The following is a 15,894-nucleotide window of genomic DNA, read 5'->3' as shown; positions in this document are numbered from 1 at the left end:
GTCCAAGGCTGCAGTGAGCTATGATTGTACCACTGCACTCCAGCCTGGGTGACACAGTCAGACCTTGTCTCTAAGAAAATAATAAATAAATAACAGTTTGCTTGGAGGAATAGCAAAATACATTAAAAATGTTAATAATGGTGGGAGTAGAATTGATAAGGTATTGATTTATAATAATGCTATGAAAATGAAAAGGATGGTAAAGATTCAGGTGTAAGAGATAAAATAATCAAAGGAACAAAATAGAAATCCCTGAAACAAAGTCAAATTACTCAACTCGTTGACAATTTGGCAGGGAAGTGGGGAGCCAAATCCCAACCTCACAGGTTTCACTGAAAATAAAATCCGTATCGATTATAGATTTAAACTATGAAATTGAAACCATAAAAATGCTAGAAGAAAACACAGGGGTAGGCCGGGCGCGGTGGCTCACGCCTGTAATCCCAGCAATTTGGGAGGCCGAGGTGGGCGGATCACAAGGTCAGGAGATCGAGACCATGGTGAAACCCCGTCTCTACTAAAAATACAAAAAACTAGCCGGGCGCGGTGGCGGGCACCTGTAGTCCCAGCTACTCAGGAGGCTGAGGCAGGAGAACGGCGTGAACCCGGGAGGCGGAGCTTGCAGTGAGCCGAGATCACGCCACTGCCTGGGCGAAAGCGCGAGACTCCGTCTCAAAAAAAAAAAAAGAAAAAGAAAACACAGGGGTTATTATTTATATAATCTTTCCAAAAGGAAAGATGTTAGACGTAAAGGCAGAAGCCACAAAAGTAAAATATTTGACTACATACATTTTTAAAAAACATAAAAAGGACTAAACTCTTTATGTTTTTGTTTTTGTTTTTTTTGAGACGGAGTCTCACTCTGTCGCCCAGGCTGGAGCGCAGTGGCGCGATTTCCACTCACTGCAAGCTCCGCCGCCTCCCGGTTCATGCCATTCTCCTGCCTCAGCCTCCCGAGAAGCTGGGACTACAGGCACCCACCACCACGCCTGGCCAATTTTTTTGTATTTTTAGTAGAGACGGGGTTTCACTGTGTTTGCCAGGATGGTCTCGATTTCCTGACTTCGTGATCCGCCCACCTCGGCCTCCCAGAGTGCTGGGATTACAGGCATGAGCCACCGCGCCTGGCCTAGGACTAAACTCTTTAGGGAGAACAAAAACTACCATTAACAATTTAGAAGGAGCCGGGCGCGGTGGCTCACGCCTGTAATCCCAGCACTTTGGAAGGCCGAGGCGGGCGGATCACAAGGTCAGGAGATCAAGACCATGGTGAAACCCCGTCTCTACTAAAAATAGAAAAAATTAGCCAGGCGCAGTGGTGGGCGCCTGTAGTCCCAGCTACTCGGGATGCTGAGGCCTGAGAATGGCGTGAACCCGGGAGGCGGAGCTTGTAGTGAGCCGAGATTGCGCCACTGCACTCCAGCCTGGGCGACAGAGCGAGACTCCGTCTCAAAAAAAAAAAAACAATTTAGAAGGAAAGCAAAATCACTTTGAAAAATATTTGCAGCCTAACAAAGGATTAATGACCTTTATACATAAAGAGCTTACCAATCAGTAAGGAAAATAATACAATACCAAAATAAAGAAAAGATGTGAACAAGCTATTCATAAAACAAACAGCCAATAAACATATAAAAATTCATATATATTAATCAAAGAATCAACAAAAGAAAATCTTTTCACTTATCAAAATGAAAAAAATTTCTAAAATAATACACAGTGTCATTACGATTTGGAAAGCTGACACATTACTACTGTAGGTGTGATTAAATCATTTTCATGAAGAGGAGAAAATTATGTTTAAGAGAAAAAAACTGATTCTTCACATTTAAAAATTCTATAATGGTATTAACTTTTGTAAGAAACCCTAAGATGTTAATAACTACGCATCTTGATTTATTGCTAAAAGCAGTAAGCTGGTTACCTGGAAGACAGTTTGCAACCCTGTTGCAAGTAGGCATTCAGGTTCCCTGTTGCTGCAAGTAACAGCCCCAGGTACGGAGGGGAAGGCTTCATCGGCCTAGAAGAAAACTCAGGATGGAACTGGACACCAACAAAATAAGGATGATCTGAAATGAGAACAATCACGATGCCATTAAAGCAGACAAACAGGAGAACTGCTTTAAAGATCTTCTTATCTTTGAATATGAAAGTTCATTAAATGGCAAGATGATTCTTTAACCTGTTATCATTATAGTCAGTTACTTTCACTATCCATCCATTCCTGCGTGGAATTTGAAATTGTAAAACACATCTTGGAAATTTTACGTGTGGAAGGTGTCAGAGTGAGCAAAGTCAAGCAAAAATTTTTGAACGGCAAGAAGAATTCTGCTTTCCTCAAATCTGCCTGCTTTTTGAAGGCACTTTGTAGATTTATGTTGGTTCGATTTCCCTTGGACTTTGGGCTAACCGGGGGTCTTTCTTTCTTTTAGGTGGCTTCAGGCCATTTCCTGCAAGGTCTTCTCCTTTCCCAGGGTAAGGGTGCCCTGAGATAAACCAGCACAATGTCGACCCACTGGGCTACCTTTGGGAACGCAATGAGGACAATTGCTTTTCTAGTCACAGCTTTATGTTGGGTATTACTCATAGCACCATAAAACTGAGCATTTTTTGAACAAAGTGATTCAGAGCAATGATCCATTCATTCAAATATCCTGTCCCTGGCTATGACTCAAGCTAAAGATAATAAAATATAATAAGTTTAAGAGGGGGAAGTAAATATAACTTTAAAACTTTCAATGAAGTGCTTTATCAAATGATCTAAAATCTTGTATGGAATTCAGAATCACAAATTCCCATCACTTACCACCAAAGATCCAAAGCTGCTACTACAGTAATAAGGAAATTATGATTGAATGCAAATGTCTGCTTTCCTAAGGTAATCATTTAAAGCCCTGCTAGAATAGCTATTATTAAAAAGTCAAAAAACAACAGATGCTGGCAAGACTGTGGAGAAAAGAAAACATACTGTTGGTGGGAATGTAAGTTATTTCAGCCACTGTGGAAAGCAGTTTGGAGATTTCTCAAAGAACTTAAACCAGAATTACCATTCAATCAGCAATCCCATTACTGGGTATATACCCAAAGGAAAATAAATCATTCTACAAAAAAGACACATGCACTTACATGTTCGTGGCAGCAGTATTCATGACAGCAAAGACATGGAATCAACTAGATACCCATCAATGGTGGATTGGATAAAGAAAATGTGGTACATATATACCATGGAATAGTATGCAGCCATAAAAACAAAACCATGTCCTTTGCAGCAACATGGATGCAGCTGGGGGCCATTATTCTAAGTGAATTAACACAGAAACAGAAAACCAAATACTGCATGTTCTCACTTATCAATGGGAGCTAAACATTGGGTACTCATGGACATAAAGATGGGAACAATAGACACTGGGAACTACCAGAAGGGGGAAGGAAAGGGGAGTGCAAGAGTTGAAAAACTATCTGTTGGGTACTTTAGTCAGTACTTGGGTGATGGGATCCATACCCCAAACCTTAGCATCACACAATATACCCATGTAACAAATCTGCACATGGGCCAGGCACAGTAACTCATGCCTGTAATCCTAGCACTCTGGGAGGCCAAGGTGGGCAGACTGCTTGAGTCTAGGAGCTCGAGACCAGCCGGGGCAACATGGTGAAACCCTGTCTGTACAAAAAATACAAAAATTAGCTGGATGTGGTGGCATGCACCTGCAGTTCCAGCTACTTGGGAAGCTGAGGTGGGAGGATCGCTTCAGCCCAGGAAGTGGAGTTGCCATGAGCCATGATAATGCCACTGCACTCCAGCCTGGGTGACAGGGTGAGATCCAATCTCAAAACAAACAAAAAAAAAACTGCACATGTACTCCCTGCATCCAAAATGAAAGTTGAAATTATTTAAAAAAAAAAAAGGCCGGGCGCGGTGGCTCAAGCCTGTAATCCCAGCACTTTGGGAGGCCGAGACGGGCGGATCACGAGGTCAGGAGATCGAGACCATCCTGGCTGACACGGTGAAACCCCGTCTCTACTAAAAAAAATACAAAAACTAGCCGGGCGAGGTGGCGGGCGCCTGTAGTCCCAGCTACTCGGGAGGCTGAGGCAGGAGAATGGCGTAAACCCGGGAGGCGGAGCTTGCAGTGAGCTGAGATCCGGCCAGTGCACTCCAGCCTGGGCGACAGAGCGAGACTCCGTCTCAAAAAAAAAAAAAAAAAAAAAAAAAAAAAAGCTCTGCTACAGAAAATGGTAGCCACTAGCCATATGTAGCTACTTAAATTCATTAAAATTAATTGCATTTGAAATATGTTCAAAGTCACATGTGGCTAGTGGCTACCATATTGGATAGGGTAGACTAGTTCTATCATTGTAGTGAGTTCTATAGGACAGCTCTGATCCCAGAAAACTCCAGTGAGTTCTATAGGACAGCTCTGATTCCAGAAAACTCCAGTGTAGAAATCCTCTACATCTAGGAAGAAACCTGCTTGAATTAGAGGAATATGCAGGTAAGAAAGCCTGATAAGGGGAATGCCGCCTTCTCCCAGGAATGTATTCCCTCAAGAAATGCAGAGAAATCATCCACACTTAGAGAAGAAATTAAGCAATGTAGATTTAAATTTAAGAGACAATAAATCTTACTGCATAACATCTAGGGACATCTTTGGGAAAAAAAGCAGACACTAACTGTGCTTTTGTTTCACTACAGACAGATGCTAAGCAACGTAATCATGTAATAGCCAGGGACAGAATATGTGAATGAATGGATCATTGCTCTGAATCACTTTATCCAAAAAAATCCTCTATGCCAATATGAGGAGAAAGTATAAAGTTTTTGTTTTGATGATGTTCTATCAGTTAGATACAATTATCTTTAAAATAATGCCGTGGATTGCTTTAAACCAAATTCTGACATTATATAATATTAATCCCAAGTTTTGTTGTTCTTCTCGGAACCCTTCAGGAACAGTGGAGATTCGTGGATATGTTTCCAAGGGTATCTAAGATCAACATCTTCTGGGGAATTTTCCTTAATAACTGCTTGTAGTCAGCTTTTAAAAACTGCAAGGTTTTACAGCAGCTCTCATTTCCTTTTCAATCCACATGAAATTTGAAAGCCCCAAGGGGAATCTAAATCCTTATGATGAAAGAACCTTCTAAGTATTTGATGACAATAATGAGAACCAGGAGAATTAAAAGTGAATAAGTACTTAAACAAAGTAAACAAATGGTAATTTGCTTAAGAAATTTTCTGCCTTCTCACATGCTAGGAAGATTTAAGAGGCTTCAATACCAACAGCGATCCACACTTTAATTCTAAATGATGGGCATTTCCATCAGAAAGACTCCTGGAAATGCGTACTTACTATTCTAATTCAAAACTCTAGGCATGAATTGATCACCTTGGGTAGAATGTGAAAACAAGAGAAACAATCAAATCCCACAGCAGTGGTGGCAGAAGGAGGTAACCACCTGGGTTTGCACTTGCCGCAAAGGACTAGCTGGATGGCCCTGGGCATGTCATTTAACCTCTTTGCACTCCGGTCTTCTCTGTAAAGTGGGAATAGCATCATCTGCTCTGTTAGTTACATAAGGTATGCAAAGTCCCTAGCAAGAGGTCTAGTGACAAGCATCCAGTAAGTGCACACTAAATGTCCATTGCTTTCCTTCTTTCAAGTCTAGGTAAAATGCTGCTCTGTTCAAAGGAGCCTTCTTAGACTTCAATTCTCCCCTCTGCTCAGGACTCTGGAAGTACTTGACCAGATTAGAGACAAAAAGGAAAAGAGACAGAGAAAAGGCATTTGAAATGGAGGATAGTGACACGAGCTAAGATGGACAAAGAAGAGGGAGGGTAGAAGATGCAGAGGTAATCCGGTTTATCTGGAGCCTCAAGCATATAGCCTGGAAATGCAGGTTCTGGAATATCACGGTACCGTTTTTACAGTATCCTGCACACACTTAGTACTCAATATATGAGAATGGTTTATCCAACAAATTAGTGTCACACACTGCAGAGTTCTGTTCTTGTTAGGAGGCAATGGAGAAGGGATGGCTTGGAAGCAGGAAGGAGATTGAGCTGGAGTTGGCATGCACTGGGACTAGTGTTCTAGGTACCGCAGTGCAATTCCAAACACCAGCTTTCTTTCCAGAGGCAGAATCTGCAGGACTTGACAACTCACTGCTAGTTGGGATCTGAAGGGGAAGAAGAGCTAATATGTGAAATTTCTAGCCTGACAGTGTAGGAGAATTGTTCTCCACCAAATGTGCCCCCCAGGGACTTACTTTTTTTTTTTTTTTTTTTTTTTGAGATAGGGTCTTGCTCTGTCACCCAGGCTGTAGTGCAGTGGCATGATCATGGCTCACTGCAGCCTCAACTTCCCAAAGCAAGAAGGTCACTCTGATGTTTCCCCAGCCTTTCCGTGTGAAAGCTGGCTATAAAGAAATTATCTGACCTACCTTTCCTGAAAGTAGGTCATAAGACCCTCATTCCAGATGAGTCCTGCTCTAGACCTGGGGGAATGGGATGCTACACAGAAAGGCCAAGAAGAATCTGAGTGGACAGGCCTTTCTGGGTTTCCCCGTCAGTCTATTACCATTAGAGTATGCCCTTTTGCCCAATCACATTGCTACATGGTTGTCCACTGTTCATCGAACCTAAGCATAAGTTTTCCCCAAGTCTTTGGGTCTTCATTCCTGAAGACTAAAGTGCCACATAAAACTTCGATTAAATAAATTTGTTATGCTTTTCTCTTGTCAACCTGTCTTGTTACAGGGTTGTTGGTCATGACCCTTATGATGGGTAAGAAGATCACAGATAACACCTTTCTACCCCTAACCTGTGTTCCAATAAAACTTTATTTATGGACACAAATTTGAATGGCATACAATTTTCACATGTCACAGACGGTATTTTTTAAAATTTTTTTAACCATTAAAAAATGTAAAAATCATTCTCAGCTCATAAGGTAGCTGTAAACAGCAGGCTAGACGTGGTGCACAGGCAGTCGTTTGCCAACCCCTGGGCTAGAACATCAAGACAAAGAGCTGAGACCAGTTGTGACCATGAGCTTACCACGTCCTTTCAAAGCTGACTGAGAATAACACTGCCTTCTGTCTCATCAATAGTAAGTGTGTAGTTTGTGCCTATGTGCTCACGGGTGTTCCAGCCCGGTTACTAACAACAACTTCAGTGTTCTTCCTCAATTCTGATGCCTTTATTTCTGTTCTGTTTGCTCTTAAAAAGAACTCTGGGGATAGTGATTAGTGTTCAGAAGTTAAATGACTGATCCGTGCTTGACCACCCAGCACAGTGGAGAAAGGCAGGACAGAAGCCAGGTCCCTCATGCAACAGACATCAACATCAGTCACCAACAATGGGATGGCACTTGGCTATTCTTTCTCAAAAGAGGAGAACAGGCAGGGTGCCACTCAACAGTGCCACTCTGCCTTTCCCAGAGCACCTAACCTAGAGGCTGGCACAAAGAAGTAGCCTCAGAAAGAGAGGAGGTGGTAAGGAAGCATACTACTTGTAGAACTGGTAGACTTGGAATAATATATCATTTTATGGTGGAGTCAGACTAATAGGCCCCAAAATGGTCAGGATTATAAGCAGTCTGTCTTTCTGAGACGAAGAGCTATCTCGGCTCACTGCAACCTCCACATCCTGGGTTCAAGCGACTCTCCTGCCTCAGCCTCCTGAGTAGCTGGGACTACAGGTGGACGCCACCACGCCTGGCTAATTTTTGTATTTTTAGTAGAGATGGGGTTTCACCATGTTGGCCAGCATGGTCTCAAACTCTTGACCTCAGGTGATTCTCCAACCTCAGCCTCCCAAAGTGCTGGGATTACAGACGTGAGCCACCATGCCCAGCCAGCAGTCTGTTTTTTCATGTACTTTGTAGTTACATATTTGTTTCAAAGGAGAAAAGAAAAGAAAGAATGCAAAAAAACTGCATCTCACATTAGTCTGTGATCCACAAAAAGGCCAGTTATCAGGAAGCTTTTCAAAAATGAAGAGCCCACTTACTTGCCAGTTCAATGATTTCCATCCTGTCTCCATCAACATCCTGACCTACAAAACTTAAGTCATTCTGCTCAAATTGGTTGATCAGCTTAGGGTTTACCTGCAAAACGAGAAATTAAGTGTTTATGGGCCACAGTGCAATACCAGCTGCCATACCAGGTCCTTCATCAATTGGGTGGGTTTTCCGTTTCAGTGATCCTCTACTAGTTAATGTCTATATTCAATGTTCAAAGCCAATTTTAAACTCACGATGAACCTGAGATATAAAATGTAACCGCAACACCTAAATCTGGGAAGCCCACCTTCTATTACCCAAAGGTGAGATTCAAAAAGTAGGCCTGTGACCCAGATACTCTGACTTGGAACCTTGAGACTGGTTATTTATAGCCATTTCCATGTTTGCTTCTTCCCTAGAGTTATGTGTACTTACCTATCTCTCTCCGAATCACAAATTTGCTTGAGGATTAAAACTATCTTATTTCCCTTGTGACTAACCCCAATGCTTTCTTTACACACAGTTACATAAAAGTTCTAAAGAGAAGCTTGGAGCAAGTTTTCTACTAAAATATCATAATAGACGGCAACTTGATGACCTGGCTTGTGGTCCTTTCTGGCCCCCATCTCACCTTAGCCCTTTTCCAAACTTAAGGACTCCTTTTCAGCCTCCCTTCAGTGAAAGTGCTTCCCTGTCTAAAATTATGGTGGGGTCTCACCTATTCTTTGCAATCTTAACCTCAGAGCTTTTATTCTACATTTTAAAATTGTACCAGTTCTCGTAATTTGTAATTATTTTTCCTTCCTTAACAGTTTTAAGACATAATTCACATACCATACAATTCACCCATTTAAAATACACAAATGATTTTTCATATATTCAGAGGTATGCAACCATTACCACAATCAATTGAAAAACAAACCCTGTACCCTTTAACCTCATCCCCCAACCCCCTCATCACCCTGACCTGATCCCCTGGCAATCACTAATCTACATCCCACATCTATAGATTTGCCTATTCTGGTCATTTTATATTAATAGAATCACGCAATATGTGGGCTTTTTTTTTTTTTTTTTTTCTCTAGGGTACATGTGCACAATGTGCAGGTTTGTTACATACGTATACATGTGCCATGTCGGTGCACTGCACCCATTAACTCGTTTTTACATTAGGTATGTCTCCTAATGCTATCCCTCCCCCCTCCCTGTACCCCACAACAGGCCCCAGTGTGTGATGTTCCCCTTCCTGTGTCCAAGTGTTCTCATTGTTCAATTCCCACCTATGAGTGAGAACATGCGGTGTTTGGTTTTCTGTTCTTGTGAGAGTTTGCTGAGAATGATGGTTTGCAGCTGCATCCATAACCCTACAAAGGACACGAACTCATCCTTTTTTATGGCTGCATAGTATTCCCTGGTGTATATGTGCCACATTTTATTAATCTAGTCTGTCATTGATGGACATTTGGGTTGGCTCCAAGTCTTTGCTATTGTGAATAGTGCCGCAATAAACATACGTGTGCATGTGTCTTTATAGCAGCATGATTTATAATCCGTTGGGTATATACCCAGTAATGGGATGACTCGGTCAAATGGTATTTCTAGTTCTAGATCCTTAAGGAAGCGCCACACTGTCTTCCACAATGGTTGAACTAGTTTACAGTCCCACCAACAGTGCAAAAGTGTTCCTATTTCTCCACATCCTCTCTAGCACCTGTTGTTTCCTGACATTTTAATGATCGCCATTCTAGCTGGTGTGAGATGGTATCTCATTGTGGTTTTGATTTGTATTTCTCTGATGGTTAGTGATGATGAGCATTTTTTCATGTGTCTGTTGGCTGCATAAATGTCTTCTTTTGAGAAGTGTCTGTTCATATCCTTTGCCCACTTTTTGATGGGGTTGTTTTTTTCTTGTAAATTTGTTTGCGTTCTTTGTGGGTTCTGGATATTAGCCCTTCGTCAGATGAGTAGATTGCAAAAATTTTCTCCCATTCTGTAGGTTGCCTGTTCACTCTGATGGTAGTTTCTTTTGCTGTGCAGAAGCTCTTTAGTTTAATTAGATCCCATTTGTCAATTTTGGCTTTTGTTGCCATTGCTTTTGGTGTTTTAGACAAGAAGTCCTTGCCCATGCCTATGTCCTGAATGGTATTGCCTAGGTTTTCTTCTAGGGTTTTTATGGTTTTAGGTCTAACATTTAAGTCTCTAATCCATCTTGAATTAATTTTCGTATAAGGAGTAAGGAAGGGATCCAGTGTCAGCTTTCTACTTATGGCTAGCCAGTTTTCCTAGCACCATTTATTAAATAGGGAATGCTTTCCCCATTTCTTGTTTCTCTCAGGTTTGTCAAAGATCAGATGGTTGTAGATGTGTGGTATTATTTCTGAGGACTCTGTTCTGTTCCATTGGTCTATATCTCTGTTTTGGTACCAATACCATGCTGTTCTGGTTACTGTAACCATACTGTAGTATAGTTTCAAGTCAGGTAGCACGATGCCTCCAGCTTTGTTCTTTTGGCTTAGGATTGTCTTGGCAATGTGGGCTCTTTTTTGGTTCCATATGAACTTTAAAGTAGTTTTTTCCAATTTTGTGAAGAAAGTCATTGGTAGTTTAATGGGGATGGCAATGAATCTATATATTACCTTTTTCACATATGTAGGCTTTTGTGTCTGGCTTCTTTCACTCAGCATGATGTTTTCAAGGTTTATCTATGTTGTAGCATAAATCAGTACTTGATTTCCTTCTATGGCTGAATAATACTCCATTGAATGAATACACCACATTTTGCTTATCTATTCACCAGTTGGCAGACATTTGAGTTGTTTCTGCCTTTTGGCTATTATGAATATTGCTGCTATGATCATTCAGATACAGGTTTTTGTGTGGACATACATTTTCATTTCTCTTGGGTATATATCTAGGAGTGGAACTGCTGGGTCATATGGTAATTCTTATATCTAACCTTTTGAGAAACTTCCAGATGGTTTTCCAAAGGAGCTGAAATATATTCCATTCCAACCAGCAATGCATGAAGGTTCCAGTTACCCCACATCCTCTCCACTACTTGTTATTATTGTCTGTGTTTGATTATAGTCAGCTTAGTGAGTGTGAAGTGGTGTCTTTTTGTGGTTTCAATAAGCGTTTCCCTGATCACTAATGATTGTTGGTCTTCTTTTCATGTGCTTATTGGTCATTTGTATATTTTCTTTGAAGAAATATCTATTCATATCATTTGCAACTATTCATTATTGAGTTGTATGAGCTCTTCATATATTTTAGATACAAGTCCCTTATCCAATACATGATTTAATCTGTAATTACTATGTTATCTATTTTTTGTCCTCCCCTAACAAGAGGGAGACCATGTCTGTCTTTCCCCTTTCTATCTCCAATGCATACCAGATGCAAAATAGGTGTGAATGAATGAATGGCTATGCTATTGTGTACATAGCAGTTCTTGCACCTTCTCATTGCCACTTAGGCAAAGCAGCTCAATAATTTTTATCCCACCAGTTGGGCCCGTTCCCAATGGAAATAAGACCAAAAATGTCCTACACATACCAAATTATGTTCCTTGGTCATAGTGACACTGTTCATTGCCTAATCAGCATTGATTCCCACAAGTCCTCCTTCAAAACAGAGCCCTAGGCTTGTCCTGGTATCCACTTCACCCCTATATGAACCAGGAAACGCCATCTGTCCCATTTCAGAAACTGGTTCTAACTGGTCTAAGCCAAACATAATAAACCCAGCCCTCTTGGAAGATGAATATTGCAAGAACCCAGGTTTAAGCCACTGATGTTCAGCATTGCCCTGAAAATGGCTACTAGTTCACAGGTGGGCAGGTAATCTAAGTCGATTTCCCTGTCTGGAGAGATGCCTGTTGTCCCAGATGCTGCTGGCAGCCACCTGGGAACCATGAGGGAGACCAGCTAAAGGACGAAGCAGACACACAGACAAGGGTAGGGCTGAGATAACCACAGAGACAACAGGAGCCCTGGTTGTACCATGCCTGGAGCCTGCCCAGCCTCTGGACTACCTGGTGGCTGAGATAACAAATTTCCTTAATGTTTAGGCTGGTTTGAGTGATAACAAGCAGGGATTCTGTTCTTCACAGTCAAATGCATCATAACTGACACACTCATTAATCCTGGCATAGACGATCTACATTTCGAGAAACCTGTTTCTCATGTGGCAACCTCAACAATTAACTCCTTTTAGTTATGTGACGCTAAGCTTCAAGCTTAATGTAAATTTCCAAAGAGGTTCTCAAACCAATCACCCCCTGATACCCAGGGATGCACCCCCATCCCAAAAGGCACTTGGATCCTTCTCAGAAGATTCAAGTCCTCTTTTCCACAAACCTGGCAAAATAAAGGGTGGGGGCTAAGGATAAGAAATGACGGCCTTATCATGATTTAGAAGATGGCAGTTAGAGTAACAAAGGGCATTGATAGGCCCCGTGTGCAGGTACGTAAAGATTTTACCTTTGGAAAGCCAAAAAGATGAGAGTCTCCACCCCCCACCCCCTCCCCGCCCCTCACCGCCCATCTCCTCTGGAAGTGGGAGACTGTGGGAAATTTGGCTCTCTCTGAGCCCTGTGAATACCACCAGGCTGGACACCTTTTCCAGAGGCTCAGCTGGTAATCACTGGGTTCCTCACACTAAGCATCCATATTCCCCAGTAATTCAGCATGAAAGCCATACCTCGAACCGATGTCTGTGTCTTTCTTCTATAAAAGGAACATCACCATAAAGTTTCCCTGTAAAGATACAAGAGTGAGATTAATATTAGAGTAAGCAGCTTTATAAGCACATCCATGACACTTTGTGGAGGAAGGTGCTTGGATCGCTATCTATCTATCAGAGGACTAAAAACGAACTAATAGACTCCACATAGTCATCTAGATTTTCTTCTTTTCTAGTAGAAGATGGCGATAGCTTCTTTGAAACCCTGAAGCAATTCTCAAGTAAACCATCACCATTGCATAAAAGGAAGCCAGATGCTACACAAGTCCACCATGGAATCCAGCAGATCTGCCCTCCTTATATACACCTGTCTGCGGGACCAAGAGACGGTTATGTCTGCACTATCGCTTCAGTGCAGATTTGTAATGAGGCTCATTTATAAAGGAAGAAAACAAAACTGGGGACAGGGAAGGGACTTGCCCAAAGCCCTGCCCTGCTGGGCAGCAGAGCCTGTTCTTGAGCCCAGGCTTCCTCACACCTGGCCCAATGCTTTCTCCACTCCACCAGCCCCCTCCAGATTTTCACACGGTACTGGCCACATTCAAAATGTACCCCAGCTTAAAAATGTACCTATCCTATGATCCTACAATTGGACTTCTCAGAATTTATCCCAGAAAATAGAAATGAGGACAAAGACTTAACCACAAAGATGTGCACTGCTGAATTATTTAATAGCAAACAATTGGAAGCAAGCTGAGCATCAAGAATAGAAGAACTGGTGGATTAAATGATAGTACATCTATGCCAACAGCTCTTAACCAGGGGCGTGTGGCTGAGAATCATCTGGGGAGCTGCCTAAACATGCCTACGTAGCTGAGGCACTGCAGCTAAGCGCAGCACCCTGGGCATGACCAGTGTGGCGATGGGCACAGCGATCAGCGAGCTGCCTAGTGACTTCATTGTCAGGTGAATAGGAGTCAGATCCATCACGAAAACCTCTCAAGAATGCCCCCATTGGGAAAATCACACACCAGGGCTTGTCGGGGGCGGGGGACTGGGGGAGGGATAGCATTAGGAGAAATACATAATGTAAATGACGAGTTGATGGGTGCAGCAAACAAACATGGCACATGTATACCTATGTAACAAACCTGCACGTTGTGCACATGTACCCTAGAACTTAAAGTATAATAATAATAATAATAATAAAATGAATGCCCCCATTGGAGCATGTGGAGAAGCAGGATGGCCCAGGGACCGAGTGGGTTCCAGCACTGGAGCAGTCTGAGCAGGCCAGAGACTCTTCCTACAGCACCAGCCCTCAAAACGCAGACCCCAGGTACACAGCCAAGGGTTAAGAAGATAACAGTGCTGGAAGTCATGTTCAAACTCCAACAGAATCGGGAGCCATGCTCAGTTCAACAGGCAGGGAATTATCAGACTCTCAAAGACATCATGAGGCTGGAACACGATGTTTCAACCAAGAAAAACCAAAGAAATGCTTTCTTTGTGTCTTGTTTGAGCTTTTGACTTGGATCAAGCAAACACAAAAGGGTTGTATTCTCATACAACTTTGTACGATCAATGATCGCAGCTGAACTTGTATTTGCAATTCTGTCCATATAGACTGAGCTCCCTGGTGATGATATGAATGATAGTGAATATTTAAGGTATGTATTTTAGAAAAAAGAGGACAGTGGGGGCAGGGAGTTCCTCTGAGAGAATGCCAACATACCACTGACAGGGGTCATTCAGGACAGCCTAAACTAAAACAATTGTTTCATAAAAATTAAAAGAAAAATGGGAAATAAAGCACAATAACATACAGTTAGAAAACACAGAAGCATCAGGAAGGCCAGGCGCGGTGGTTCACACCTGTAATCCCAGCACTTTGGGAGGCCGAGAGGGGGCGGATCACTTAAGGTCAGGAGTTCAAGACCAGCCTGGCCAACATGGTGAAACCCCATCTCTACTAAAAATACAAAAATTAGCCCAGCATGATGGTGTGCACCTGTAATCCCAGCTACTCAGGAGGCTGGGGCACAAGAATCACTTAAACCTGGAAGGTGGAGATTGCAGTAAGCCAAGATGTCACCACTGTACTCCAACCTGCCAACCTGGGTGACAGAGTGAGATGCTGTCAGAAAGGAAAGAAGGAAGCAAGAAAGGAAGGAAGGAAGGAAGGAAGGAAGGAAGGAAGGAAGGAAGGAAGGAAGGAAGGAAGGAAGGAAGAGTGGCCCGGGTACCCCAGTACCATTGATTCTGATTTGATTACACACCACATTCTTAAGAGCAGTCCTCTGTCACAGGTGGCATGCAATGATCCTAGGAATGGGGGAAAATCTCAACAACAAAGTGACTCAGTCTTCCTTTCTGTCCTAGTCTTTTTGGAGACAAAATAAAATGTTCACTTAAGAAGTAAATGTCAGCAAAGCTTTAGAGAAAGAAAACCAACAGAAGTCTTAGGACCTATAAAGCACTCCCAATGCAGGCAGAAAGACACCAAAAATGTGGATAAAAGGGTTATCAGAAACAAAAACCACCTTTCTCTAATTTGCTACTGGGTAGATACTGCCTCATACAGAATATATTTTTACCCCTTTAATGGTCCTGCCCATGCCTACCCTCATGTGAGTAATCCTAGCAACTGAACCTAATTTTTTCCTTTCTCCTTTTGAGAGCCAAAATATCCCCCCAAAAAAGCTACACAAGTTAAAAGGTGTAAGCAACCCAAATGTTCACTGAGGGATGAATGGATAAACAAAATGTGCATATCCAGTCACACAATGGAATATTATTCTGCATTCGAAAGGAAGAAAATCCTGTCCCATGCTACGATATGGATGAACCTTGAAGACAATATGTTAAGTGAAATAAGCCACTCATCAAAGGACAAATACCGTATGATTCCACTTATAGGAGGCATCGATAAAACGGCAGAGTTCCCTGACCCCCCTTGCAGGACGCGCGACACGGGTGTGGCTCATCTGTTCAGCCACTGTGTGCACTCAAACCCCTCATGGGAAGGGGAGCACACAGATGGGCAGGTGCAGGATCCAGGGTGAACACTTTTGGGCTCCGGCTGCACAGTAGCATCTAGGAGTAGGTGCCTGTGACTACGGAAACTCCAGTGGTCTTGGTACAGTGCTCTTTTAGCTCTGCCGTCCACAGACGGCTTAAGTGTTAGCCAGCCCAGTGCCTTCTT

The 15,894-nt window shown here is 42.5% G+C and overlaps 1 protein-coding gene across 3 annotated transcripts in view; it reads right to left on the bottom strand.

Moving 5' to 3' along the window:
- The window catches only part of LOC105478168 (CTP synthase 2), a 124,300-nt gene that overhangs the window by 17,507 nt on the left and 90,899 nt on the right, over positions 1-15,894 (bottom strand). For all 3 annotated transcript variants that reach the window (XM_071088859.1, XM_071088858.1, XM_071088860.1), the window contains exons 15-17: positions 12,708-12,763; positions 8,015-8,111; positions 1,925-2,069 (exon numbers count right to left, since the gene is read on the bottom strand). In XM_071088859.1, the coding sequence (XP_070944960.1) occupies positions 1,925-2,069; positions 8,015-8,111; positions 12,708-12,763 (298 nt within the window). The remainder of the gene's footprint in view (positions 1-1,924; positions 2,070-8,014; positions 8,112-12,707; positions 12,764-15,894) is intronic.

Source organism: Macaca nemestrina, chromosome X (genome assembly GCF_043159975.1).
Source record: "Macaca nemestrina isolate mMacNem1 chromosome X, mMacNem.hap1, whole genome shotgun sequence".
NCBI classification, from domain to species: domain Eukaryota; kingdom Metazoa; phylum Chordata; class Mammalia; order Primates; family Cercopithecidae; genus Macaca; species Macaca nemestrina.
This window is presented reverse-complemented; position numbering and strand designations above follow the sequence as displayed.